The 26,678-nt window shown below is 37.3% G+C and overlaps 1 protein-coding gene across 2 annotated transcripts in view; it reads right to left on the bottom strand.

Annotated features, from left to right (window-relative positions):
- Nucleotides 1–26,258, bottom strand: part of LOC149830065 (serine/threonine protein phosphatase 2A 55 kDa regulatory subunit B beta isoform-like) — a 35,016-nt gene extending 8,758 nt beyond the window's left edge. Inside the window, exons 1-9 of one of the 2 annotated variants that reach the window (XM_090016291.1) lie at nt 25,802–26,258; nt 14,842–14,945; nt 14,619–14,714; nt 14,396–14,515; nt 9,243–9,455; nt 8,916–9,007; nt 8,360–8,478; nt 6,798–6,921; nt 6,363–6,486 (exon numbers count right to left, since the gene is read on the bottom strand). In XM_090016291.1, coding sequence (XP_089872417.1) covers nt 6,363–6,486; nt 6,798–6,921; nt 8,360–8,478; nt 8,916–9,007; nt 9,243–9,455; nt 14,396–14,515; nt 14,619–14,714; nt 14,842–14,945; nt 25,802–25,919 — 1,110 coding nt within the window. In that variant the 5' untranslated portion in view covers nt 25,920–26,258. The remainder of the gene's footprint in view (nt 1–6,362; nt 6,487–6,797; nt 6,922–8,359; nt 8,479–8,915; nt 9,008–9,242; nt 9,456–14,395; nt 14,516–14,618; nt 14,715–14,841; nt 14,946–25,801) is intronic. The other variant, XM_090016292.1, reaches the window with a different exon arrangement.
- Nucleotides 26,259–26,678: the final 420 nt, after the last annotated feature.

The raw sequence follows: 26,678 nt of genomic DNA, 5'->3' as shown, positions 1-26,678 counted from the left end.
GCCTTTTAAGATTATATGCTCAGATGTTTGGGGTCCTGCGCCCACTGTCTCTCTTTCTGGATCTCGATACTATGTACTCTTTCTTGATTCTTACACTCGTTTTAGTTGGATTTACTTCATGAAAAACAAACATGAAGTTTTCAAGTTGTTCAAACAGTTTCATGCACTAGTCCAAAACCAATTCAATACCAATGTTGTATATTTCCAGTGTGATGGGGGGGAGAATACATATCCCATGATTTCAGTGAATATTTGAAGGAGCATGGCATTACACGTAACATTTCTTGCCCTCACACCCCTCAACAAAATGGAGTAGCTGAGAGAAAACACAGGCATATTGTTGAGACAGCCTTGAGCATGATGCACATTGTGGGTATTCACTTCTCTCTTTGGACCGAGGCCTTCCATACAGTTGTTTATGTTATCAACAGGTTGCCCATGACCATCCTTGAAGATAATTCTCCATATTTTGTTCTTTATAATTGTCATCCATTATATGAAGAACTACATCCTTTTGGTTGTGTATGTTATGTTCACATTGATCATTCATTGAGAAATAAGTTTCAAAACAGAGCTGTACAGTGTAAGTTTCTTGGGTATGCAGATGACTATAAGGGATACAGGTGTTATGATCCTCATACAGGCAAAATTCGGGTATCTAGAAATGTTGTTTTTGATGATGAAAATTTTGACACTCTGGATTCATCTTCCACAGATACACAAGACAGTTATGGTCCTTGGCTCAGTGACTCGCTTTTATATGACTCATTGCCCTATGAGGATTCATCTTCATTGACAGATAATGAACCATATACTTTCGATATGGAACCGCATATGGAAGACATTCCTCCTACAACAACATCCTCACGTTTTTCTGGCCTTGTTTATTCTCGTAGAGCTCATCCAGTCAATGATGAGACTCCTCTACGACGTTCCACTCGGATTAGACATCCTATAGATCGCTGGGTAAGTTATGACAATTTCTCTTTGGATTTTCAAACATTGCTAACCAGAGTGTCCAAAGAAACAAAACCTTCCTCCTTTCATGATGTTGTATATTCCCGTGCCTGGGTAGAGGCGATGAATGAGGAAATGGAAGCATTGCATGAATGCAATACATGGAAAATTGTACCAAGGCCAGATAACAAGAATGTTGTAGGATCCAAATGGGTGTACAAGATCAAGCACAAACTGGATGGCAGTGTTGAGCGCTATAAAGCTCGTCTGGTCGCACGAGGCTTCACACAACAGTATGGGCAGGACTACGATGAAACGTTCAGCCCAGTAGTAAAATTGGGCACCGTCAGGATTATTATTGCATTGGCATTACAACATGGATGGTCACTCAATCAACTTGATGTTAAAAATGCATTTTTGCATGGTGAACTAAAGGAAGAAGTTTACATGGAGCAGCCACCTGGTTATAGTATGCATGATTCATCCAATTGGGTATGTAAACTTCGACGCTCTCTTTATGGCTTGAAACAAGCTTCTCGATCTTGGTTTGAGAGTTTTTCCACGAAGATCCAGCATCATGGGTTTACTAAAAGTGTTCTAGATGATTCATTGTTCATATTCAAAAGTGATTCAGCTATTGTTTGGGTGCTTATATATGTTGATGACATCATTATTACCGGGAGTGATGAGGTTCACATATCTTGGGTTAAGTCTATGCTGATGGCTAAATTCAAGATGAAAGACTTGGGTCCCTTGCGATATTTTTTGGGTGTGGAAGTTGATAGTCGACATGAGACTATTACATTGAGCCAACATAAGTACACCATTGATATTTTACTTGCTACAAGGATGGAGAATTGTAAACCAATTAGCACACCTTGCCTTCTAAATCATAAGCTAAGTGCTAAAGAAGGCACTACTTATCATGATCCTACTTTGTATCGTCGAGTTGTAGGGATGTTACAATACTTAACATTCACTAGGCCTGACATAGCATACTCTGTCAATCAGGCTTCACAGTTTATGCATGCTCCTACAGATGTACATATGGAAGGAGTAAAAAGGATCCTTCGGTATTTAAAGGGTACGATTGGAGATGACTTGATGTACACCAAGGACACAGCTTATATGTCAGGGCATCGACTATTCACCTACACAGACGCGGACTGGGCGGGTGATCCTGACGAGCGAAGATCAGTTTCGGGGTATTGCATTCTTATCGGCAATAATATTGTAACATGGAGTAGCAAGAAGCAAAAGGCAGTGGCGCGATCAAGTACCGAAGCAGAATATCGTGCAATAGCAGCAGGAACAGCCAATGTTACATGGGTGAGACATCTACTACAGGAATTACAAGAACCAATCTCGTCCTCTATGCTTCTTTGCGATAATCAGAGTGCTAATTAATATTGCCTTTAATCTCATCCTTCATTGTCGTACGAAGCATATCGAGATTGATCAACATTTTGTTAGGCAAAAGGTGGAAGAAAAAGAAATTGAACCTGCAAATGTTCGGTCAGATATGCAAGTTGCTGACATCTTTACCAAGGGATTATCCACTCATCAGTTTTGGGCACTCAAAGGCAAGTTGAGCATGATCAAAGACCATACTCAACTTGAGGGAGGCTGTTAGTTTTGGATCTTGGATCCGACCCGCACCACATTCCAAGATCCATCTTGGGATGCGTGGGTGGTGGCATGTTTGTAATTTGTTTTTACTTCTTGTGTAAAGTCATACTATGTACAACACTTATAAATATTAAGTGAAAGAGAGAAAACCCTATTGCCGCCGACCCCTCTCTTCTCTCTTTACCTCATCTCTAACCCCTGCAAGTAAATATTTCTGACAATGTTTGGTTTAATAGCATGTTCATGGTTTTTCCTGCATTGGTTATTGCATAGGCATGTTACAAAGGCTTATGAAAGCAGGTGTTAATGCAAATATGTATATGCATGTGTCCTTATGAAACTCGTTTTTGGACTACCTGTGTATAAGATAATACATGCACATACATGCTGTAAAAAAAACAGATTCATGTTGGTGTGATTACCTTCATCTAATCGGTTCATGTATGTGTTATTAGTATGTTATCCAAATATCTCGTGGTTATGGACTTAACGGTCTGGCCGAACAGACCAGCCAAGCATGGCTTGGCTGGCCCGGTCTGGCCAGATCTGTCAGGCTCAGCTGGACTGAGTCCAGCCTGCCAGACAGGTTCAGCCAAGCCCCAAGGCTCAGTCGAGTGGCTCGGCTGATCCGACATGGGTCGAGAATACATATATATATATATATATATATATTATGAGAACATTATATCATCCACAATCATACACCATGGGACCTATCCTTATACTGCAATGTCTCACCTACGATTACTGCAACTAAGCATTGCCATATATTGATAAAAGCAAGCTCAGTAGTTGCTTAGTTCACTGGGAACCTCTTGGTACCTAGCTAACTTTGCTTCTGTTATTAATTTCAAGGAAATTATGAGACTAACTATCTGCTAATTGCCTAGATTGTTTTCTAGTAGTACTTGGTTCTTGCAAAGACACGGTATGATGGTTTTATGCTAGTATTTTCATGTTTCATTCTGAATTTAATCAATTGTTATATTCTGTTATTTAATTGAAAAAGTACCTTTTAACAGTTTTCACCTAATTCATGACTATGAGTAGTGTCAGGCTTGCAGCCTACACAAACATGTGGCACTCGACCCAATCTAGCCACTGAGCAGAAGAAGCCTTGATTCATGTATTTTTCTTATTATACACATGCTTGCAGAAGCACTGATTTTTGGCCTTTTGTTGTGTCCCTTGCTTACTGATGAAACAATTGATTGATGATGCAGCCTGCATATACCCCATATGCTTGGTGCTAAGGCCACCTGTATGGCTGTTCATTGTAACATTGGGCAGTAGTTGCCTGCTGTAGAATGATTGTCACTTCCATTGTGTCTCACTTTTTCTCGACAATGTTGTGCATGTTATGGTTAGTTTGCTTATGTAACCACTTATGCTTTCTATCGCATACATGGATATGTACACTCAAAACATCCATGCATTGACTTGAATAAGCATACGATGAAAATATACAATCAACATATTTATGCGTAGTGATTCTAGTGAATGAACGCATGTCATTGAATTAAATATGTGCATTACATGAAAACTTGCATGTGTTAGTATCATGTGAACCGAATATACACATGCTTTAAATACTCGGTTCATTAGCATGGTTGAAATTTTTCTATATGAATGTGCATCTAGAAAGCATGTGATTTATTCCATATATGACATGTTATGGTTTTTGCATATGATGCATCGATGGTCTAAATGAATCATCAGAGGCCTGAAGAGCCTTGAGCTTTGGTTTGCTCTCTTATTAATTATTTCAAATGCATCGTAAAAATAACATTATTGTTATTGTATGGTATTGCATTGTTCTATGCTTTTCCACGGGTGAGAGTCCCGTGATGGTTCTCGCAGAGGAATATGCGAGTTTTTGCCTTTGCTTTTGCATGCTGAATTGCAAAACTCAATAATTGGCTTCTAATAAAAAGATAATGAATAAGAACAGTGTAATATATGTTCTGGGATCTCTCATCGGAAGAATGAGAATCTTAAAGATTCGGTTTTGGGAGACCACGAGGATACAAAAACTCTGTGTGCACCAATGATTACCCCTAAACCCGATATTGAAGTTCTTTCTCCTGACTACGATTTTAGGGAGAGTCTGTCACTTTACCTTGGAGTGGTATGTTTGACACAGCTGTTGTTTTAGTATACCAAGAAAGTGACACTATTGGATGTGGAGGTCCTTAGTGTCCCAACGTTAAATGTGTAGGTCTAATGTTCCGAAGGTGATTCGGTCGAGAGCTAAGTTTGAAACCCAGTAATAAAATACAACTTATGTGCTAAGTTACCCTAAGAACCCTACTTGACCATGAATAATTTTACCTGTTTCGTGTATCCACAGGCAACGGTAATTAAAAAGAGGAACTTAAATTGTATGCATTTAATAGAGCATGCATATGGAAAAGAAAACTTTAAGAAAAAATAATAAAATGTTCATGCATTTTCCTACTATGCATTAGATCATGCATATTTACTTATTCCCTTAACTATTAAATATTGGTGAATGCATAATTTGTTCCCTAAAGCATGTTAAATGTCCTGTTATTTATTAATGTTCTCTTATACTTAGTAATTGTTCCCTACTGCATGAATGCATAAATTGAATTATGTAATTATCATAATTACATTCCCCTAAATTATTGCATGAAATCTTATCGGTGATTTTTAGCTCACTTGTTTCATTAGAGGTACCTGTACTCAAAATTTCAGTTCTAACACCCTACTTTTATGATTTTTCGCAGTCGTAGGTGATCAGTGAAGCGACTGACTTTTTGAGGAGCTACGGGTGTCACGCATTTGCTAGACAGCTCACAGATGAACAACGTGGCTCCTTTTATTTTATTTTCGTTTTATTTAGTTGTTACTGCACTCTGAATTTTTCATTATGCAATTGTCTCGTGATTAGCGTTAATTATTCAATAAAAGTTTGAGTTGGTTTGGTATAGATGATAAGTGTAAGTTCACTTGTGGTTGGTTGTTTTATCCAATTGAGAGTGGAACTGTAAAGGCCTCGGGTCTCTGGAAATATTTTCGCAATTGATTTTAAAGAAAAAAAAATCCGCATTTTCAAGGGGTACGAGTTGGGGTCTTTACACCCCACCAATCAGAAAGAGGTTTAGAACATTTTAACATGAAAAGTTTACAAATTATATGTTCATATGTGGCCCATGCACTGCTTTAACATAAAATAAAGTTCATTAGGAATGCAGATGACGAATGAGTCGGTTTTTCTCTTGAGGCTCTTGGCTCCTTTCTTCCTTTAAACCTTTTTTCTTTATTATTGGTAATATTTTCTCAACACTTTCAGTGTCAGCAAAATAGCTTCAATAAGAATAAAAAAGAGAAGCAGAAAGTAGGGGGAGATGTTTTAGTTGTCATAAGAATTATCATCCTTTTCTTCTTTTCAAAGTGCAAAGAAATCGATTTTAGCTACAGATGCAGTTTGGAACCGTTTTGATCTGTCCTAAGAAAAGGCAATTCTGATCATATCCAAAATTTAATTGACAGATCAAAAAGGTTATGATCCAAGTCCAAAAAGAGAAAACCATAATAAGAACTAAAACCACTAAGAAAATAAAACTACAAAGTATGCACATTCATTTGTGTTTAGCATAGACACTTCCCAGACTTTGAAGACCTCTTTAAGTATTACTACAACATATACTTAGTTAACAGTAAAAGTAATTCAATGAAATGTCCAGTTAAGGGAGTTTGAATGTCTTGTTTCTTATATATGTAGGAAAAGGAGAAAAAATGCAACCAAGTACCTTAAGAGTCATGTAATCACGACTAAGAATGTATCTTCCATCCTTGGCAAACTTAATGTCAGATATGGAAGCAATAATTTCAGTGAAAAAGGACCTTGAACTAGGAGCCTCGTGCTCCTCAAACCTGAAAAAACAGATGATTCTTGGTCAAGTTATCCATTTTGCAACTCATAAGGACAGATAGTTGAGACCAAAAACACCTAAGGGGGTGTTTGTTACATGCCACGAGGACAGAACACCCTTTACCATGAAGGGTTGTAACCCCATTTTGCCGGAAAAATGGCTTTCTGACATTTAATATGTGAGCCCCATGGGATGTTCCCGCTTGGGTGTTCGTTTCGCCGCAAGTGCGAAAGAGGCCCACTTTCACTCACCATATAGGGTGAAATAAACGTCCCCTAACAGACAATTTATAATTGTGATATAAACACTTACAATTTTGCATGAGTATCACATAGAGCTGATTGCCGCAAGTCAATAAGACGAATTGAACCCTTTGAGCTGCTGTATGCTAATGTGTTGCAATGAACAGGATGAAACTCAGCAGAAGTAATCACCTCTGCAAATGCCATACATGATGAATAATCAGCAAAACATTTATCTGACTAAAGTGCTGAAACACAAAAACACAACCTTTTTTATTAGTCTAGAATCTAGATCAACCAAGCCCCACTAAGTGCTCGAACATTATAATGCATGTAGAAACCTTAACACCATTCAGAAAAAGAGGCACCAACTAAGAAGAAATATAAAAAAGAACAGACAAATACAAAAGAGAGTGACTGAACAAATCAATTATCATAAACAGAAGATCCAGAAAAGAGTGAAGCCTCCAATGACAATGAAACTAGGATGGATGGAATGAGATAGCTGAACAACTAGGTCGCACTATCATAACCAATGGGTTTCACGCTTGAATAACATGGTGATCATCCCATAGCAATATTTGAAAAAAAACTTGAGGAAATAAGAAACAAAAGTGAGACATACACAAGCAAGAGAAGTATTTGCCATTCTCTTCTCTGAAGTAACATAAACAGACTTCAGTTTAAAAGAAAAAAAATGCACAGTAGTTGGAATTTGGAAAACTATGGGTTGCTGGTATTCATTAATAAGCACAGGAAAACAAGTAGGATGCTCAAGCGAAGTTGTAGACAAGGTGGCTTTATGTGGGAGGTTGGTAACAATGGTGAGTTCTCATGCTCATCAGTAATAGCAGTATGGCGGGCATGCACATATCTAACATGATTATCTTTACAAGTAAGAGGCAAGCAGAAACCCAATAGATGATTCAAATTTTGGTGGAGCATGCTCCTTGGTAGAAACTGTCTTTGCCTGTTGCCTGGACTCATGCGCCCAGGGTTAAAACTGTAGAAGTATCAAAAACTGAGGTTCTGATTTAGATATTGGTTCAGTAGTTGATATGCCACACTTGTCACAACAGGTAAGGAATTTCTAAGTATTGCTGTTCCCCCATAGCCTTTTGGCACTTCCAAAACTACATGTTCCCTAAAAAAGGTAATGTTGAGCAAGTTACAGGCTATTAACATGAACAATCAGATGGTATCTAGAGTTGGCAGTAAAGATGTTCCAACACAGAATAAAGTTCATAGATTCTGAGTTTCTTTTAATTGACAATGTTGGTTCTTGGGTTTTTCCATGTTTACTGATTCTAGGATGCCATATAGCAGCTCTGTACGGTCACACCTCTTAGAATTAATTTGATCACTGTTGTTCAAATAAACAAGCTTCCTACATTTTCCAAGAATGATGATCAATAAAAATGTTCTACGCAATATTTGCAACTGATACAGACAGTACACAGGTCTGAGCAATTCATATTTGTTGATATCTCCAAGATCAAATCTGACCAGAACTTTAAACAGATCATTATGCATGTTTCATATCATATTTCTACACTGAGCATTATTGCAATAATGAACAGGAATCGCACTAATAGCAGTATGCATGCCCATAAGAATGACAAAAGCTCATACCAGTCAGATCTTCCATGTTTGCAGGCTTAACATCAACGATGTTAAAACTCTGATTGCTTATTTCAAGGTTCCACAAATTAATCCGCAAGTCATCAGCAGATATAAAGGTCTCCCCATCACTAAACAAGAAGAAGCAATTGTTAAACAAAACTGCCATCAATGAAGTATTGCAGATTATGTTACCCTTAATTTAAAAATTACAATACATAAATCATCACATTTATCAAAAACATAACTCACCTAAATAATGTTCTTAATTAAATAACATCATATTAAGTTAGAAATGCACAATAAAACATTTACAGGACAAACCTTGCTGGAGGTTGTATCTACATGGTCAAGAAACAAAATTTATCTTAAATTCCACAAATGATTTCAGACTGCAACATGTAAACTTAACATGTAATTTTGTTAATTGAACATCAGAAAAGAGAGAGAGAGAGAGAGAGAGACGCACACAAAAAGCAACTTAGTCGGTCATTCACATAGAAAACTTGAAGAAGGAAAGAAGATAGGCCTTAGTCATGCCAAAGTTACATAACAGAGATGAATGCACCTGTTGTTTGAAATAGAATTGATGTGATAGTCATGTGCATGAGCATATACTCTTCGACATCTTGCAACAAGGCTCGTTTCATGGCTAGCCACCTGCTCATAATCCATAAGATTGCATAACAACATTAGACCTAACTGATGGCAAAACTACCAAATACTTGTGTAAGGAGAGCATCTAAATTCCTAAGAATTTAAAAAAAAATGAACATTTATGAAAAATTAAAAACCAATCATTGACAGAAACCAACATATCATTGCCTCATTATAACTGAAACTAACATATTGAGATAAATTAAGAAAAGAAACTAAGCATTAGGTTGAGTACAACTACCACAGGCAAGCATAGCGATGAAATTCCCCCTACAGGAAACACTGCGTCATTGTTCAAATAATTATATGGCTTTCCCGTACATCCACCATTTGGAAGATGCATCTTTGGGCTGGACGAAGAAGTGCTTGAACCAGCTAAACTACCATTCCCTACAGGTAACGAGGGGTCCACATTCATGTCGCAAATTCTCTTCACCTTCTTTTCTTGGACCTGCCCAGTAACCAAGCAGAGAGCACAAACAATACAAGGTTCATCATTGAAAGTACTAGCCAATAGAGAAGAGATTATGGAAACTATTTTCATGGATCCAACCTCAACACACATTCCACAATAAAAAAAAGACAAACAAGTAGCACATTCAAGATTTACATAGACCTAAAATACATCATGAATGCTACTGTTTCATGTTTGGGTAAACCAGATTAAGCAAAATCAGCAGCCAACGAAGTATTACCTTTTCAAAAACTGCAAAAGCACAGGCATAAACACAAAAGGATGCATAACAATACAAGGTCCTCCTACAAGAAACAATCACAACTGAAATCGACATTATCTTTTTTTGGTTTAGCGGCTTTAGCCAATCATGCAGTGTTACATGCATCCCACCAACCCTCAACAATATAACCAACTCATACGAGATCCCATGCATTTGAATTTTGCACGCAACTACAAAGCTCCCAAATTAAAGTCATGAGCATAGTGCCTGCAACCTAGGCTCAGCCTAGATTGAAAAGCCTGCACGCAAGATGTAGGCATTGCTACGGTGAAGATTAGGAGCATATTGAAACTCCAGATATGCTGCAGAATCTTGTTTAGCAAAAATTTCCTTTGCACATTTTCCAGTAAAAGGGTGTTAATACAAGTATCATAGAAATATTTTATGGTTTAGGAAGACTATGAACATTTCAGAAAAGAAGAAAAAGCACATAAAAAAGAAATTCGTTATCCCAGATTAAGGTTCCCACCAAACCTTTCAATTGTCTACAAGTTGAAGGTTAGGTTGATAAATCAAAATTCTCTTAAATTGTTACCATAGCTCTAGTTAATTTGAATTTGTTTCAAACATGGTTGTTGCTAATCAGCTTGAAGTGGCCGATTATACTTTGGTAGGTGCAAGGGACACGCTTTTGGTGGAAGTTTGACTCTGAACCATGTCTAAGAAAAGTAAATGAAGATAACTAGATGCACACACACACACACACACACACACACACACACACACACACACACACACACGTCAAGAACCACGAACCCAGCTTCTAAATGCATGCCTGTGTGTGCTCCAGCAAGCAAGCTCGAGAATTACATTAAGCAGAAACTGAACACTTAAGGAGCAGTTGGAGGATACTTGTAGCAAATGCTGCAAAATATGCAGAATACGCTCTGGAAAGTAAACTAACATACAACCCAGCAGCCTTTATTTTTATTCGAAAGGAGAAAACTGAGATTTATTGGATGATAGGCAAAATATTTGGTTCAGGAAATCAAACAACCGACAAAATATAGACAATGAAAAAAAAAACTGATATTTTGAACTCATATAATACAAATGGAAACAACAGAATAAAAGTGAGAATTTGATTGCAAATATAAATGATACAAGTTGCTCTTGCAAAGGATTAGCATTTTGAACATATTGATGCATCTCAACATTAACAAAAGCATGGAGAGGTAGCAGCATGATAGACTTTTTTACACAATGACACAGTAAGTTGGAACCTGGAAGACAAGGTCTCGGAGTCCCAATTATCAAATAAAATGAACGTGTAACTATACCACACACCCCCAAAACTAATTGTACTAAATGAAATAGGGTTATCTGCATAACAGTACCATAGATACAAATGATGATACATGACAATGCCCTCAAAAGATATTTGATGTACTTTAATATCTTCATACACCTATTTGAATACCTACAAAGCAGGCACAGTGTAAAACAAATTAGCATGACAATGCTCCTAAAAGTCATCATTAAAATTTTAGAATTCCCATAAGCTGGCATGAACAATCTAACACGGTTATACCAGCAAACTTTTTGAAAAATATTTTTTACTGTCCTAAGAACCTACATATCCTAGATGTGGATGCAGCAGTGAATCATCTATTTAGAATCTATGTCACCTGGGTACGGAGTGTAGGACACGGCAATTCCAAAAAATGTGGGCACGGGGACACAGCTATATATATATATATCACACAAATACAAAATAAATTGAATATAATCTAAATTGTTTTGGGATGAAGGCGTAGTTGTTGTTGTTGTTGTTGTATAATCTAAATATATATGTTATATCTAAAATATATATTATATACTGAAAATATAATTATAAATTATAAATTAAATACAAACTTGTATGTATGGAGGGTAAAACGGTGTGTCCGGGTGTCGACACATGTTGAAACGGGGATACACGTGTGACACGGGTACGGAGGGCAAAATGGAGTGTCCAGGTACCATAGTTTAGAATATTCAGCCAACAACTTTTAAACTAATCTTTCTGTTTACACCATAACATTCCAACTTATGACCAAATGCAGTGCCTGCCTCTACAATGACACGAGTATTTGGATGCCATTTACAGAAAACTGAGGTTGAATTTGTCCCTCATATATTTAATGGCTATAAAAAATCCAGAAAAAAAATCATTATTCTTTTACATCTAGCTTGCACAAAATTAAAACCCTTAATGCACCAATTTTGCTTGTCAACTAGCAAATGTTTTTATTCAAGTACAACTAGTTCATTTTTCCTAGGACAAAGGTTGTCATGTTCCATCAGCAAAGAGTCACATTTAAGAGTGACATAAACAGCCCAAGCAAATAGACTATTGTAAAGCTCCCATATTCCAGCTATCCCACATGTACACACACCACTCATCAACAGAATCTAGTTACTAAGAGCGTACGACTCAATTCAATAACAGCAGATAACCTAACAATACTAAACCAAAAGCAAGTAAACAAAAAAATAAAAATAAAATAATAATAATAATAAAAATTTAATAATAAAAATATATAGTAGTAGTAGTAATAATAATAATAATAATAAATAATGCAAAACATGCACATCTTCAGAAACTAAGGATTCCAATAACCTATAGACAACAAAACTCAACATACATATAATAAGAAAATCAAGAATGTCAGCCACATCTATCCAAGCATTGTCTGCAATTTAGCAACAACAACTACGCCTTCATCCCAAAACAATTGGGGTTGGCGATATGAACAAAAAAAGAAAATCATTTTGGGTCTTCCACATGAATCCTTCTCCTCCAATCATTTCTATCCAATGCCATGTCCTCGGTGAGGTTCAAAGCATTCATATCCTTTCCTATCACCTCCATCCATGTCTTCCTAGGTCTACCCCGACCTCTTTTAACTAATATATTTTCCCATTTCTCCATCCTTCTAACTGGAGCATCATTAGGCCTTCACCGAATATGTCCAAACCACCGTAAACGATTCTCTCTCATCTTATTTTCAATGGGTGCAACGCCTACCTTCTTACGTATCTCCTCGTTCTGAATCTTATCTTTTATTGTATTTTCACACATCCATCTCAGCATACGCATCTCAGCTACACTCATTTTTTGAATATGATGTCTCTTGGCAGCCCAACATTCCGTACCATATAGTAAAGCGGGCCTAATAGTCGTCCTATAAAACTTTCCCTTCAACCGCAATGGCATTCTACGATCGCACAATACTCCAGTTGCACTTTTCCATTTCATCCACCCAACCTTTATCCTATGATTTACATCTCCATCAATTTCTCCATACTTTTGAATGATAGATCCCAAATATTTGAAACAATCATCCACCGGTATTTCTTGCTCACCAAGCTTCACTACACTCCCATCACTACTTCGTTGCTTACTAAACCGACATTCCATGTATTCTGTCTTACTCTTACTCAACTTAAAACCTCTTGCTTCCAATGTCTGTCTCCATAATTCTAACTTAGCATTAACCCCAACTCTAGACTTATCAATCAAAACAATATCATCAGCAAACAACATACACCACGGCACATTTTCTTGAATTGATCTCGTAAGCTCATCCATCACTATAGCAAATAGGAAAGGGCTTAAAGTAGATCCTTGATGTAACCCAACCGTTATAGGAAAATTGGTTGTCACCCCTCCACAAGTGCAGACATTGCTTACTACTCATTCATACATATCCTTAATTATACTAATGTACTTGAGAGAAACACCTTTCTTCATCATTGTCCACCAGAGAACGTCCCTAGGTACTCTATCGTATGTCTTCTCCAAATCAATAAAAACCATATGCAAATCTTTGTTCCTCTCTCTATTTCTCTCAATAAGTTGAATTGATCTCCGAATCTTATCTTTTATCGTCTGCAATTTAGCATAGACAAAAATATAATACTCAACAAAGATATAAATATGACAAATGAACAGAGTGAATTTTCACCAAACCCTGGCATTACCACCTAGTTGATTCTGTCTAACAAATTGAAGTATCAGGAAACAAAAAATATTTTGATGCCTTTCACTACCTCTTCTTACACAAAGCTAACCTTCTTCAAGCAAAAAGGAAGTGAACAGTTAGCATCCATTTATTCCATCATGTTGCCCAAAGAAGATGGATGAGAAAGTGTTCAGCACAATGTTACCACAACAACTCAATATTAGCGACAAGGTGAAAACACCAGAATCTTGCCAAGAAGTTGGCCTTCAGCAAAAATTAGTCTTAACTTGGGCCATGAATCAGAGTGGCACACGTAGATTTTTATTTACCAATCTTCCAAATATTGATATGCTTAAACTTCAATGGAACCAATTTGATTGGATAGTCTGAAAGTTCATAAGGAAATTGTTCAAAGAAAATTAGGACACTAATGTCTCAATCAACTAGAAACTGTCACATGTAAATTTGGCCATAGTTCAGGTCAATGTCACTGAATTACCCAAACTTCCAAACCATCAATGAAGTAGATTATTACACCAGCAATAACAAGACATCAACTTACTGATAGTTACAGCGATAGTCTAATTCAAAACATATTGATATTAAATTCAAATATTAAATTCAAAGAAAAGAGCCTATTCAGCCGAAGTTCACAAGATATAATACTAGTGCACTTTCAAAACTTTCAAAATAATATATTTTCTTACCTTCCAAAACTTTATTGTTTTGTCATTTGTGGAGAGAAGAAATAATGCACCATTAGCTGCTTGGCACCATCTGATCTTATTGATCTTCTCCTCAATTTCCAAACTTTTTAGATAATCAAACTGAATATCAAAGAACAAGTCAACATTCTTAATTAATCAAAGATTCCAGGAGGCAGATGTAAAGATTATGACAGACAAAGAACAACATAATTAGCAGCCTAACCTCAGGTTCATGGCTTTGGAACTCCGTTTTATAGCGAAATTCAGGATGTCTAGTGATAGGGTAATCCAACCTCTCCAATTCTCTTCGAGAATTATGCTACATCATATGAAAATAAAGGCATTTAACCTTTGAGAGAAGCAAAACATCGGTAGAAATCTAAGCACAGAAAACAGAATTTTAGCTTGATGAACAAAGAAATGTCAAATGGAAATTATCCACTTACATTCTTCAGATCTGTCCTTTCAAATAGTACTACACGCCCCCCTCTGTCTCCAGTAGCAAGATGATCACCAGTCTTATCAAATTCAATTGCTGAGATAATATCAACTGCAAAAAGGAGTAGCAATCCATATCATATACCGATGGATATAAGTGAACTGGTAAACAAAATCCATACATCATATTGAGGTGAATGAAGTAGATGAGTTGGTGATGTTAAGATAGTATATAGATATATATGTTAAGATAGTATACAGATATATACTATTTATGTCATGTAATTTGTTTTTTGAGTCGGGTATTTTGATCTTTTTCTCGTAATAAAATAAAGTTTAGGGACTGTTGTAGCCCCTTTTTCCTTTTTTATATTTTTGTCCTTGACCAAAAAGGCCAAGGCTCTTTGGTCAAAAGACCAAAGAGCTATGTCACATGGGTGCGGGTACGGGTACGGGTGCGACACGGGTGCAGAGCAAATTCAAAAATTTTGGACTGTAAATTTTAAAGCAATCAGTTGATCGGTCAAAGTTGACAAAATATATATATGACAATAATAACAATAAAATATATATATATATATATATATAACAATCATAAATGGACAAAAATAGACTCGGTCAAAGTTAACCAAGTCCAAAATTAATTTTAATAAATGGACAAAAATAGATTCGGTCAAAGTTGACCGAGTCTAAAATGTGGACAGACATGGCCCGGTGCGTTGACCGAGTCCGACACTTAGTTGACCGTGCCCACCCCATGTCCGTGTCCGCACCCGTGTCAAGTACGGGCGACGAGGGTTCGTCGACCTTTTAGCCGAGTCCGTGTGACTTAGCCAAAGAGTTGTTGGAGTTGCCCAACGGTCATAAATGATTGTTCTTTGGAGCTCCCTTTAAGTCTTTCTTTAAAGGGGACTTATGTATATAAATAGGGAGCTGACCCTTATTGTAAATGTAATGCTTGTATTAAGCATTTGATTAATAAAGGCTATTATCTATGTCACACGAACTCGGCTAGGGAGGTGCCGCACCCGAGTCGACACGCCCTGACACGGGTGCGGCTTCGGACTCGGCCTGGACTCGGTCAACACCGAGTCGGACTCGGTCAACAACGAGTCGAGGCCGAGTCCGTCCACATTTTGGACTCGGTCAACTTTGACCGAGTCTAAAAATGTCTATTGAAAAAACTAAAAAAACGATTTTTTTTATATAAAAAGAGACAGTGCACAGTGCCTGTGCCTGTTTACTGTGCCTGTGCACAGTGCACAGTGTTGTGCCAGTGTTGTGCCAGTGCACAGTGTTGTGCCAGTGCACAGTGTTGTGCCTGTGCACAGTGCTGTGACTGTGCACTTTTTAAATAAAATAAAATAATATCTTTTTAAAAAAAATAAAATAATATATATATAGCCGAGTCCCCGTGTCCAAAAATTTTAAAATTGCGTCGCACCCGCACCTGCACCCATGTGACATAGGCTATTATTTTTTACCTTTTGTGTGTCTTCTCTTTGCCTTATTGATTCTTGTATTGTCCCATAGCGGACTTGTGCACGTGCATTTGTATGATTGTGATCTTGTAAGCCTTTAGTGGCGAGTGCTTTTGTGCTTTCGCATACTTCCTTACATGGTATCAGAGTCATAGTGTTCTTGGACGTAGAAAGTTGCCATCAAGTGGTTGTTTTTGTAACAAGGAATCGTGCTCTTCTCTACTCTCTTTTTTTCCTCTCTTGCTCACACCATGGAAACCAATATCGATCTCTCCAAGCTCAATAGAAAAAACTGTATGATGTGGGCTTCTACCATGGAAAACAATCTCAAAGGGAAAAAGCTTTGGAGTTATGTGATGGGGCACCATCACCAAACCCCAACTCAAGCTCACAAAACTAGGAGGTCAAGAGAAAGCCTTAGAGGGAGAAGATTGTGCTAAAGCTACTGAAGATTATCATAAACAAGTGAAAGATTCGGAGAGCAATCATGCAAAAAAAATTTGATGGTTCATGAACAATGTTGAACTTAAGGTATAGGATAACATTGTAAAATTTCGCAAAGCAAATGAAGCTTGGTTTTTTATGAAGGGTATGTGTACCCAAAAGGATCCTGCAAGAGCATATTTCTTGCAAGAAAAAGTTAGAACCACCATGCAAGGTGAAATAAGTATCCAAGATTATTATAGTGTTTTGAATCCCCTATGGGATGAACTAGCACTCTTAGAGCTTAAGTGGGTTGCTATTGAAGACGTGGAACTTAGGCAAAAACAAATGGAACAAGAGAGATTTTTCCAATTCTTATTTGGGCTTCGTCTCAAATTTGAGCAAGTTAGATCTTATCTCGTATATAGATTTACTCCTCTTCCTCTAGAAGATGCTATTACTGAAATCATTCAAGAAGAAACACGCCATGGTATGAATAAAAGTTGTGATGAAGACTTTGCGGTATCTAAACCCGGCAACCATGTCAAGACCTATAAGCCTCCACACTTTGGAAAGCAAAATAACTATAGTAATAATAATAATAACTACAGTGGAGGGAAAAAATGATTATTTATCATTGTAATGAGTTGAGCTTGCCCTAAGTTGAATGAAACCTTCAAGTATAAGGTTGTTTCCGTTAAAGAATCTATTCCCAAGAAGGAAGAAGGCAAAAGTAAAGAGGATCTTAAAGACACACTTGGTCAAATATCCATGACACTTCAACAAATTCTTAAATCAACTTCTTCTACATCGAGTGTTGTCATTGCCTCATCTTCACCCGGTAGGGCCGGTACGTACTCTTGGATTCTCAATTTGGGAGCATCTTTTCATATGACTCCTCATGAAAATGCCTTATCCAATATATGCACCAATTCAAATTTATGTGTGTTTTCATGGCCGATGAAACCATTTTAAAAATTAAGAGTATAGAAACATTAGATTCTAAAAATTTTCAAAAAATTTTTGTTCCAAAAGTTAGAGTTGTTTCCAAACTAAATTTAAATTTTTTTTTGGTTTCTCAAATTACCGACCATAGATGTGAAATATCTTTTTCATCAAAGGGTTGCTGTATGCAGGATCTTCGGTCCGGGAAACGAATTGGGCAAGGCCATAGGAAAAAAGATCTTTACTTTATGGACTATTTATCTCTTCCTTTAAACTCTTTTTGTACTTATGTCCAAGATAAGGGTATTGAAACTTGGCATAGAAGACTTGGACATCCAAGCTATTAAAAAATGTATCTTTTTCTTTTGAGAACAAACTTTGTAATGAAAAAGATATGACTTGCAAAGATTGTGTTCTTGAAAAAATGAAATCTATCACATTTTCAAATAGAACTTTTATTTCAACAAGACCTTTTGAATTGATGCACTCGGATGTATGAAGTCCTTCTTCGATCATATCTAAAGGTGGCTACTCATATTATGTGACTTTTATTGATGACTTTACTAGATATGTATGTGTTTACTTCCTTAATCTTAAGTCGAAAGTTTTCTCTTTCTTTAAAGAATTTTACATAATAGTTAAAAATCACTTTCAAAGCAATATATCTATTTTTGAATCGGATTCGGGTGGAGAATATCTATCTAATGAATTTCAAAACTATCTAAAACTAAATGGGGTTTGCCATCAAAGATCTTGCTCTAAAACACCACAAGAAAATGGGCTAGCAGAAAGAAAACATAAGCATATAATAGAAACCACTAGAACTTTATTTATTTCTAAAAAATATTCCCAAAAGTTTTTGGGCCGAAGTTGTTTTAACTTCTATTTATTTGATAAATCAAATGCCTTCATCTACTTTAAAAAATGTTCTCTTATGAAAAACTTCTCAAAATAATACCCGATTTCAATCGTTTACAAAAATTTTTGTTGTAAATGTTTTGTGCTTTTACACAAAAGAGACAAGTTATCACCGAAAGTAATTGAATGTGTTTTTATTGGATATGGCAAAAATAAAAAATGATATAGGTGCTTTGATTTCAAAAATAACAAACTTTATATTTTCAAAGATGTGACATTCTTAGAAAAAGAAAATGGTTTTGAAGAATATGATGAGGAAATAGACTATATGTTTTTGTATGATCTCTCTGGAAGAAAAGATATGCATGCTAATGATGACTCTTTGAATCATCATGAAATTATAGGTGATATCAATTATGAATACTCTAATATTGGGGCATCACCGAGTAGTGATGACATCATTAATAGTTCTCCTAAAAATATTCAAGTTTATACCCGACGTGAGCTAACCCTATTAGTGCCTTAGAAAAAATCTCTCAATATGGTGAAACTATAGAAGAAACTACTCTTTGAAGATCTAGAAGAGAATTTATTCCACCAAATAAGTTTGTTTCTTATGAGACATTATCTCCCAATTATAGGACTTGCCTAATAGCTTTACATTCACTCCATGAGCCTTCACATTATAATGAAGCTAAAAATATTCCTCAATGGATTAAAGCCATGAACATAGAACTAGATGCTCTTAGAAAAGCAAAAACTTGAGAAGTAGTTGAGTTACCTTCAAACAAGAAACCCATTGGATACAGATGGGTCTTTAAAGTCAAAACCAAGAGTGATGGAACTCTAGAGAAATATAAAGCGATGTTAGTAGCTAAAGGATACCAAGAATATGGAATTGACTATGAACAAACTTTTGCACCCATAGCTAGAATGACTATTGTTAGGACTCTGATAGTTGTTGCATCAACTAAAAAATGACCTATATATCAATTAGATATTAAAAATATTTTTGTTAATAGAGAACTAAATGAAGAAGTTTATATGGATCCTCCACCGGGATTTGATATTTAAAAGAGAAAATCTCTTAAACTTTTAAAAGCTTTGTATAGTCTTAAACAATCCCCCAAGGCCTGGTATGATAGATTCAGTAATGTTATGATTAATTTGGGTTTTCATTCATGCTATACTAACACTGCTCTCTTTGTGAAAAGTACAGGTAGTAGCATTGTTATCCTTCTACTTTACGTAAATGATATGATTATAACAGGGAATGACAAAAAGGGAGTTAGTAATGTTAAAAATGTTTTAAAAGATAATTTTGATATGTTAGATATGGATTCTTAAGATATTTTTTAGGAATTGAAGTTGCATACTCTCCTAGAGGATACATATTTTCTCAAATAAAACTTACGGAAGATATATGTGTTAAATCTGGTATTTCAGATGATAAAAAAGTGGAAACTCCTGCGCTAAATTAAAACTTGAAGATGGGACTCTTCTTGAAGACCCCACACCTTTCGGACAGCTAATTGGGTCTCTTACTTATATGTCTATCACCAAACCAAATATAACTCATGCAGTTCACTCTGATAGTCAGTTCCAACATGCTTCTACAACTGTACACATGAGTGTTGTATTAAGGATCGTCAGATATATCAAGAATACCATAACTAAAAGGTTCTTTCTATCATCATCCTCATCTTTAGATTTACTTTCTTATACTGATGCTGATTGGAGAGGAAATCCCAATGATAGAAACTCAACTACTGGTTTTTGTGTCTTTTTAAGAAATTCTCTAATTGCTTAGAGATGCAAGAAGAAACAGAAAGTCTCATTATCTTCTATTGAAGCCGAATACACAACTATAACAACTTCAACTATAGAACTTGTATGGTTAAGAAATCTTCTCAGAGATATGGGTATTGACATCTCCAAACCTTTGAATAGCGATAATAAAAGTGCAATTTATATTGCCAAAAATCACACCTTCCATGAGCACACCAAACACATCGAGATGAACTGCCATTATGTTCATCATGAATTCTTGAGAGGAAATATTGAATTGCCTTTTATCACTTCAGAATTCCAATTTGCGGACTTCTTTACTAAAGCTCTTACTGCTCCACGATTCATGTTTCTTCTCAACAAACTTTTGAGGGGGGGTGTTAAGATAGTATATATATCTATACTATTTATGTCATGTAATTTGTTTTTTGAGTCAGGGGTATTCTGGTCTTTTTCTCCTTGTAATAAAATAAAGTTTAGGGAACTGTTGTAGCCTCTTTTTTCCTTTTTTATGTTTTTGTCCTTGACCAAAAAGGCCAACGCTCTTTGGTCAAAACACCAAAACCGTTGAGAGCTTCAAGAGCTCTTTGGAGCTCCCTTTAAGTCTTCCTTTAAAGGGGACTTATGTATATAAATAGGGGCTGACCCTTCTTGTAAATGTAATGCTTGTATTAAGCATTTGATCAAAGGCTTTTATTTTTTACCTTTTTGTGTGTTTTCTCTTTGCCTTATTGATTCTTGTATTGTCCCATAGTGGACTTGTGCATGTGCACTTGTATGATTGTGATCTTGTAAGCCTTTAGTGGCTAGTGCTTTGTGCTTCCGCATGCTTACAGGTGATTCCAACTGAATTTGCTCTTAAAATTCAGATACAAGATGCATCTCCAACCAAGTGAAAATTGACAAACAAATGCAAATAAATAGACAAAAACAGAAATGGACAGACACACAAGAAAACAAATATATAAATAAAGACTAAAAAAACATAACAAAGTATTTGAATATACCTGAAAGAGTATACACCCATGTCACATGGGTGCGGGTGCGACACGGGTGCGGCGCAATTTCAAAAATTTTGGACACGGGGACTTGGCTATATATATATATATATATATATAAGACTCGATCAAAGTTGTACCCATTAGGGGACAGGTGATGAGTTGTGAAGCCTGATTCAGGGTTTTTTTCCTTACAGGAAGGGGGGGGGGTCGCCCCCGGCGCGGGTCCCGCTGCGCTGTCAGCAGGCGGGGGTCAGGGGGGGCCGTCCCTGGCGGGGGGGGGGGGTTATAGGGGGGCAGCGCCCCCCCCCCCCCCAGAATTTTTTTTTTTTAATTTTGTATCCCAGAAAATTTATAAAAAAAAAACCAAAAAATGAACCAAAATGACCCTGGGGTCGGGTTGACCGAGTCTGAGCCACACCCGTGTCGGTGCGTGTCGACGCGGGTGCGTTGACCTTGGAGCCGAGTCCGTGTGACATAGGTATACACCTTTGCCAGGAGAAACAAATTACAAACAATGTGTCAACAACAATGATATACATGTCAAAGCATACCATGCTATGCCTCAGGGATTCTGCAAGCAGGGTGACGCACCCGCGTCGACACGACGCGACGGGGGTGCGGGTGCAGCACCTGGTGTGGTCAAGCCGACCCTGGGTGCGGCATAGATACCATGTTTATGGCCAAGATCTCACATTTGCTACTTGTTACAACTAGTGCCAAGTCGGCTACATTCATATGCTTACAGCATCAAGCATATAGCAACTCTCTGACCAGCAGATGCTCTGGAGGATTGTGTCCAAGTTAGTTTTTTCTAGTGTGTACAACTTCACGAAAAGAGAAGGCATGCAATATTGATGGCCTGAGATCACATGTTTGCTACTTGAGACAACTATATCACCAAGTTAGCATCGAGAACATCGCAACTCTCTGACCAGCAGACATTTGCACATTTTAAGAACTGCAGATCTTCCAGTTGCAATATAGGTATTTTACATTTACAAGGGTTTAATGCTAATTTATTTCTGGAATACATGCTCAGGTGGTTTCGATTACGTTGCCCTTTCAAAGTCTTCAGAATAACCTAAAGTATCAATGAACTTCTCAACTATGATCTCTTTCCCACAAAGACCATCAAATTTACTTGGCTTCTAATCAGGTGGATGCCCAGTCCTTTGGATATTTCCAGATTCCGGCCCATTAGAAAACACGCAAATTTCAACCTTTTAGATTTTTCTCTTAATTCTACATATTTGGGAGGTTTCCTTGAAGGAAAATCCGTGTTTTAGAATAATTAAGTCAGTACATAAACATAGTACTGATCCAACTTACTGAATTATGAATTCTTCTTGGAGAAATAGTCTTGTCATATCCTAGAGGCTCATAATAACCTAAAGGAAAAAAGAATGATATAAATCTTCCTTTTTTCTAGTTTAAGATAGTCATAGGATGCATTACGAGCATATACAGGTTATCCCATGGTAAGATCACGTTTTTCCAAGTCAGTTTGTCACAGCATTTGCTTTTTCTTTTTTCCCCTCTCAATTTCAAGCATTTGCAAAGAAAGTCAATAGAGAGACTGTTAGTAGTAGGCACTGGTGTTTCTGCAAGGTGGTGTTCAAATACTCTATTTGCATATATGTAACCATTTGCTTGAGCTTGATAGGAAGAGTGAGAAAATCCTTTCAAGGACATCTCGTTCTTGACAACTTTGCCAAGTTTAGAAAAATAACTGGAATTCTCATCAAATGACGGACCGCCTCAACATGCAATGGTTTTAAAGATATCCTATATTTCCATTATCATTGTATTTGGAAGAATATCATATTGAGCATCAACAAGAAGGTCGATAGTAGGACATGATATGACAAGCTACCTTTCAAATGGCCAAACATTACGACACATCAAAAGAGCCAGACAAAGAACCTAAGGCCAAAGTCACATAAGTGATCTAATCTTTACGATCACGATGGTCATTGATACATAATACAGATTACCAAAAGATGGAGAATATCACCCAGTATCAAGTATGGCCACTATGAGTGGCCCATTACCTGGATACTGGAAGTATATGTTTTCAAGATGCTCCTAGGCACAATCAAGGATTTTACAACTTAACATGTGCAATATTTCTTATTAACAGCTACTCCTGAGCATGCAGTATAGAAGTATTGCTAATATAAGATTCCTTGTGGTCATGCATGAGAATAAAGGAAAAATATTGTGAGTCAGTAGAAATTCAATGTTAAGCAAAATTGACATAGGAGATGCAAGGACAATTTCAAGGTTCTTCTTAAAACACTAGTTTGTTGCATCATTGGCATCGCAATGAGATCAAATTAAAAGACATCAGTTGATACCAAATGAATTACATTTGGGCTCTCTTTGGGAGCAATGCATGAGATGGGGTCGGAATGGTTTTGTGGTATCCACAGCACCACCCGCTGATTGGGAGCAAGGAAATGGCATTGAGATGGATGATGGGATGGGTTTTGGAAACGATAACTCATCCCATCTCCTGATTTCAACACCCACCATGAGAGGAGGGTTTCACAGAATCCAGATTCCAACACACATAATGGTGCTCTCTCTCTCTCAACCAATCCCTTTCTCTTCCATATAATCAAAACCGAAGATGTTATTATATTCTTTGCAATAAAACTTTTTTTAGTAAAATTCTCTGCAATAAAACTATCAAAACGCGTCTTTTCTCTCCTCTCTCAAAAATCAGCACCACCCTTTACAAAATTAAATAAAAAATCATAAAAATTTAATTATTGCAATTGTAGAATAAAGGCAAAGCAACCCTAGATATTTTTCTAATATCTTCTATGTGGATCGCCAGTGAGAAAGCTCTAAGAAGAGAAATAGAGATGGGCAACCTGCCTTGGAATAACCTGACGATGGTGGCATAGAGAAGATGTCCACCATCGCACCACCAACAAGTGCAGAGATGGCTTCTGGGGGAGGATTAGAGAAGGTTGGGACACACTTATGTGTTTGGGGTGGATACAGACATTGGAAAGCATAATCTTTTGGGGATTTTTGTCTGTAACTGATTTTTGCTTCATTTTTGACATTGATCATTTTCTTGGCAAGAAGGTTACCCTTTTAACAAAAAACAAATGAAACGTTTTCTTATTTTTAAAACCCATAGAATAGTTAAAACTTTTGACTGCTTTGTCTTCAAAGAATCAAATTTGTTTGGGAGCCAAAACTAATTCTTGGAAGTGCTAAAACCATCTAAAAACTAAAATGAGCTCCCAAACAGCGTATGGAGTTGGAAACAACAAAACCATGCATTGGCAATACACATGTTTCCATCCCAATGCAAGGCTCCCGAACATAGCTTTGTTGGCACCAACACATGAAGCTACTACAGCAGTCCACATATCATTCAAAATAAATGTATAAGCACAGACACCACTGACATCACATCGACACCAAATCAGGAAAAATCATTATCTGCCACTATTTACTTATATGTACTGGACAATAGAATAAAAAGGTAGAAATTCTGCTTCGATATAAAATATTAGCAACCCAGTAAGAATACACCCCTTCATCATAATTAACCTATTCGTTTACATAATCTACAGGCCCAAGCTTAGCTGAAACAATAAGATCACCTAGCCTAAACCTGATGAGCATCATCTGACATGGATCATCACCACCACGGTAAAGCACACAACCATGTAGACTTAGGCCATTCAGCAAATTTTCTACTCACACTAAGCTGCCACCTACTCCAAACCACCTTCATCCATACCTCAAGCATCACTAGCAAGAGGAAGGCAGAAGCCAAAGAAATACGCACGTATAACAAAATGCAGAGGATCCGTTAATCCAATTCACAAGATCCACCGCAAAGAGAACCTTTAACCCGACATCTATGAGACAGGAAACCAAATAAAACCATCATTCGCTCCGGCATAAACCACAAAGAGGTCAGTTTTATCCACGAAAAAGTGCAAGTTTCTCTGTTGAAACCCCACTTTGGTTTCCTAGTTACTGAAAAGAAATACGTCGTAAAATCCCGACAGTCGGAAGCAAGTAACCCCAAAATGGCCCTATATTCTGAAACTTGCACGAAATCAAGGATAATTACAACTGAGTTGTCAAACTCAACAAAAATCATAGATCAATGCTCGCTAGAAACTCAATATTCCCGGGCGAATTATTCAGAACACCAAAATTTCAACCAAAAAAGAATCACGTCTGTCATCAACCACCAACTAAAATCCCAATTTTCGTCCAAAAATCCTCCGTCAAAAGGTATTCAACAAATCTCTTAGAGGCAAAACTAACGGAAACAGCACACCAGATCAATCAAAAGAAGAGGACCCTAACCTTAACTCCAATCGAAGCAAATTAAGCACAGAGAAGCCAAATAGATAGAACCAGAGACCTCCCAGAAACAGGAGAATAAACAAAACGGAAACATAACCAGATCGGAGTAAGAGAAAAGCCCTCACCTTCCTGGACCTCCTCTCCAGCTGTCCGCTCGCCAAAGACCTGAGAGAATTTCCACTCGAGCGGCGGCAGCAGCGGCGGCGGCGGCCCTGCTGGGCCCCCGACCTCGTCGACGATCATCTTCCGGCCGAATCAAACCCCAGCTCCGGCCAAAAACGGCATCCGACACCAAAGATCCGCCAGGGAATTGCTGATCCAGAGGGAGATCATCGGCCGCCCTCCGGCGGGAGTCGGCGGGAATGCGGCCGCCTGATCATCGGAGGGAGGAGGAATCCGGCGAATTCGCGAGGAGCGATCGAAAGGCGCCGGAAGCGAGAGGTTCGATAGGCGACGGAGAAAACCAGACCGGAATCTGGAATTTTTGTTCGGCTTTTTCAGGGGATACTAAAAAAAGGGGGTTCGAGAACGTCACCACTCTTCTTCTTCGCCCTAGCTGCTCTCTCTCTCTCATTAAAAATAGAGAATTAAAGGGAAAAAATTAAAATAAAAGAGAGGAATGAAAATGAGGGGTATTTGTGGATGTTTTTTGATAGGCAAGCTGGGGTTAGGCAGACCCCACCAGTTAAACAACATACCATTGGGTATTGTTACGTGCACTAACAGCTCATACCAAACAAGCGGAGCCCCGTTGGTGTTTGTGGAATTTTCACTTGGAGAGAAATAAAGAATTTCGAGAGTTTTAAGGGAAAATGGAGCAAGCAGTGGTCCTAGGAAACATGCTGAGGGTGTGTTTGGATGCTAAACAATCTGAATCACATGAGAAAATGGTACAACTTCGTGAGAGGGCGTGGTTTCAAATCCCACTTCTGTCAATCAATCTTCGTTTTTTATCTTCCTCTTCAAAAGGAAAAACAAAAAAAATCTAATTGTTCATTCAGG

Source organism: Nuphar pumila, chromosome 8 (assembly GCF_984573655.1).
Source record: "Nuphar pumila chromosome 8, dmNupPumi1.hap1.1, whole genome shotgun sequence".
Lineage (NCBI taxonomy): Eukaryota > Viridiplantae > Streptophyta > Magnoliopsida > Nymphaeales > Nymphaeaceae > Nuphar > Nuphar pumila.
Note: the sequence above shows the minus strand (reverse complement) of the source record. Positions and strands in the feature narration are given on the sequence as shown.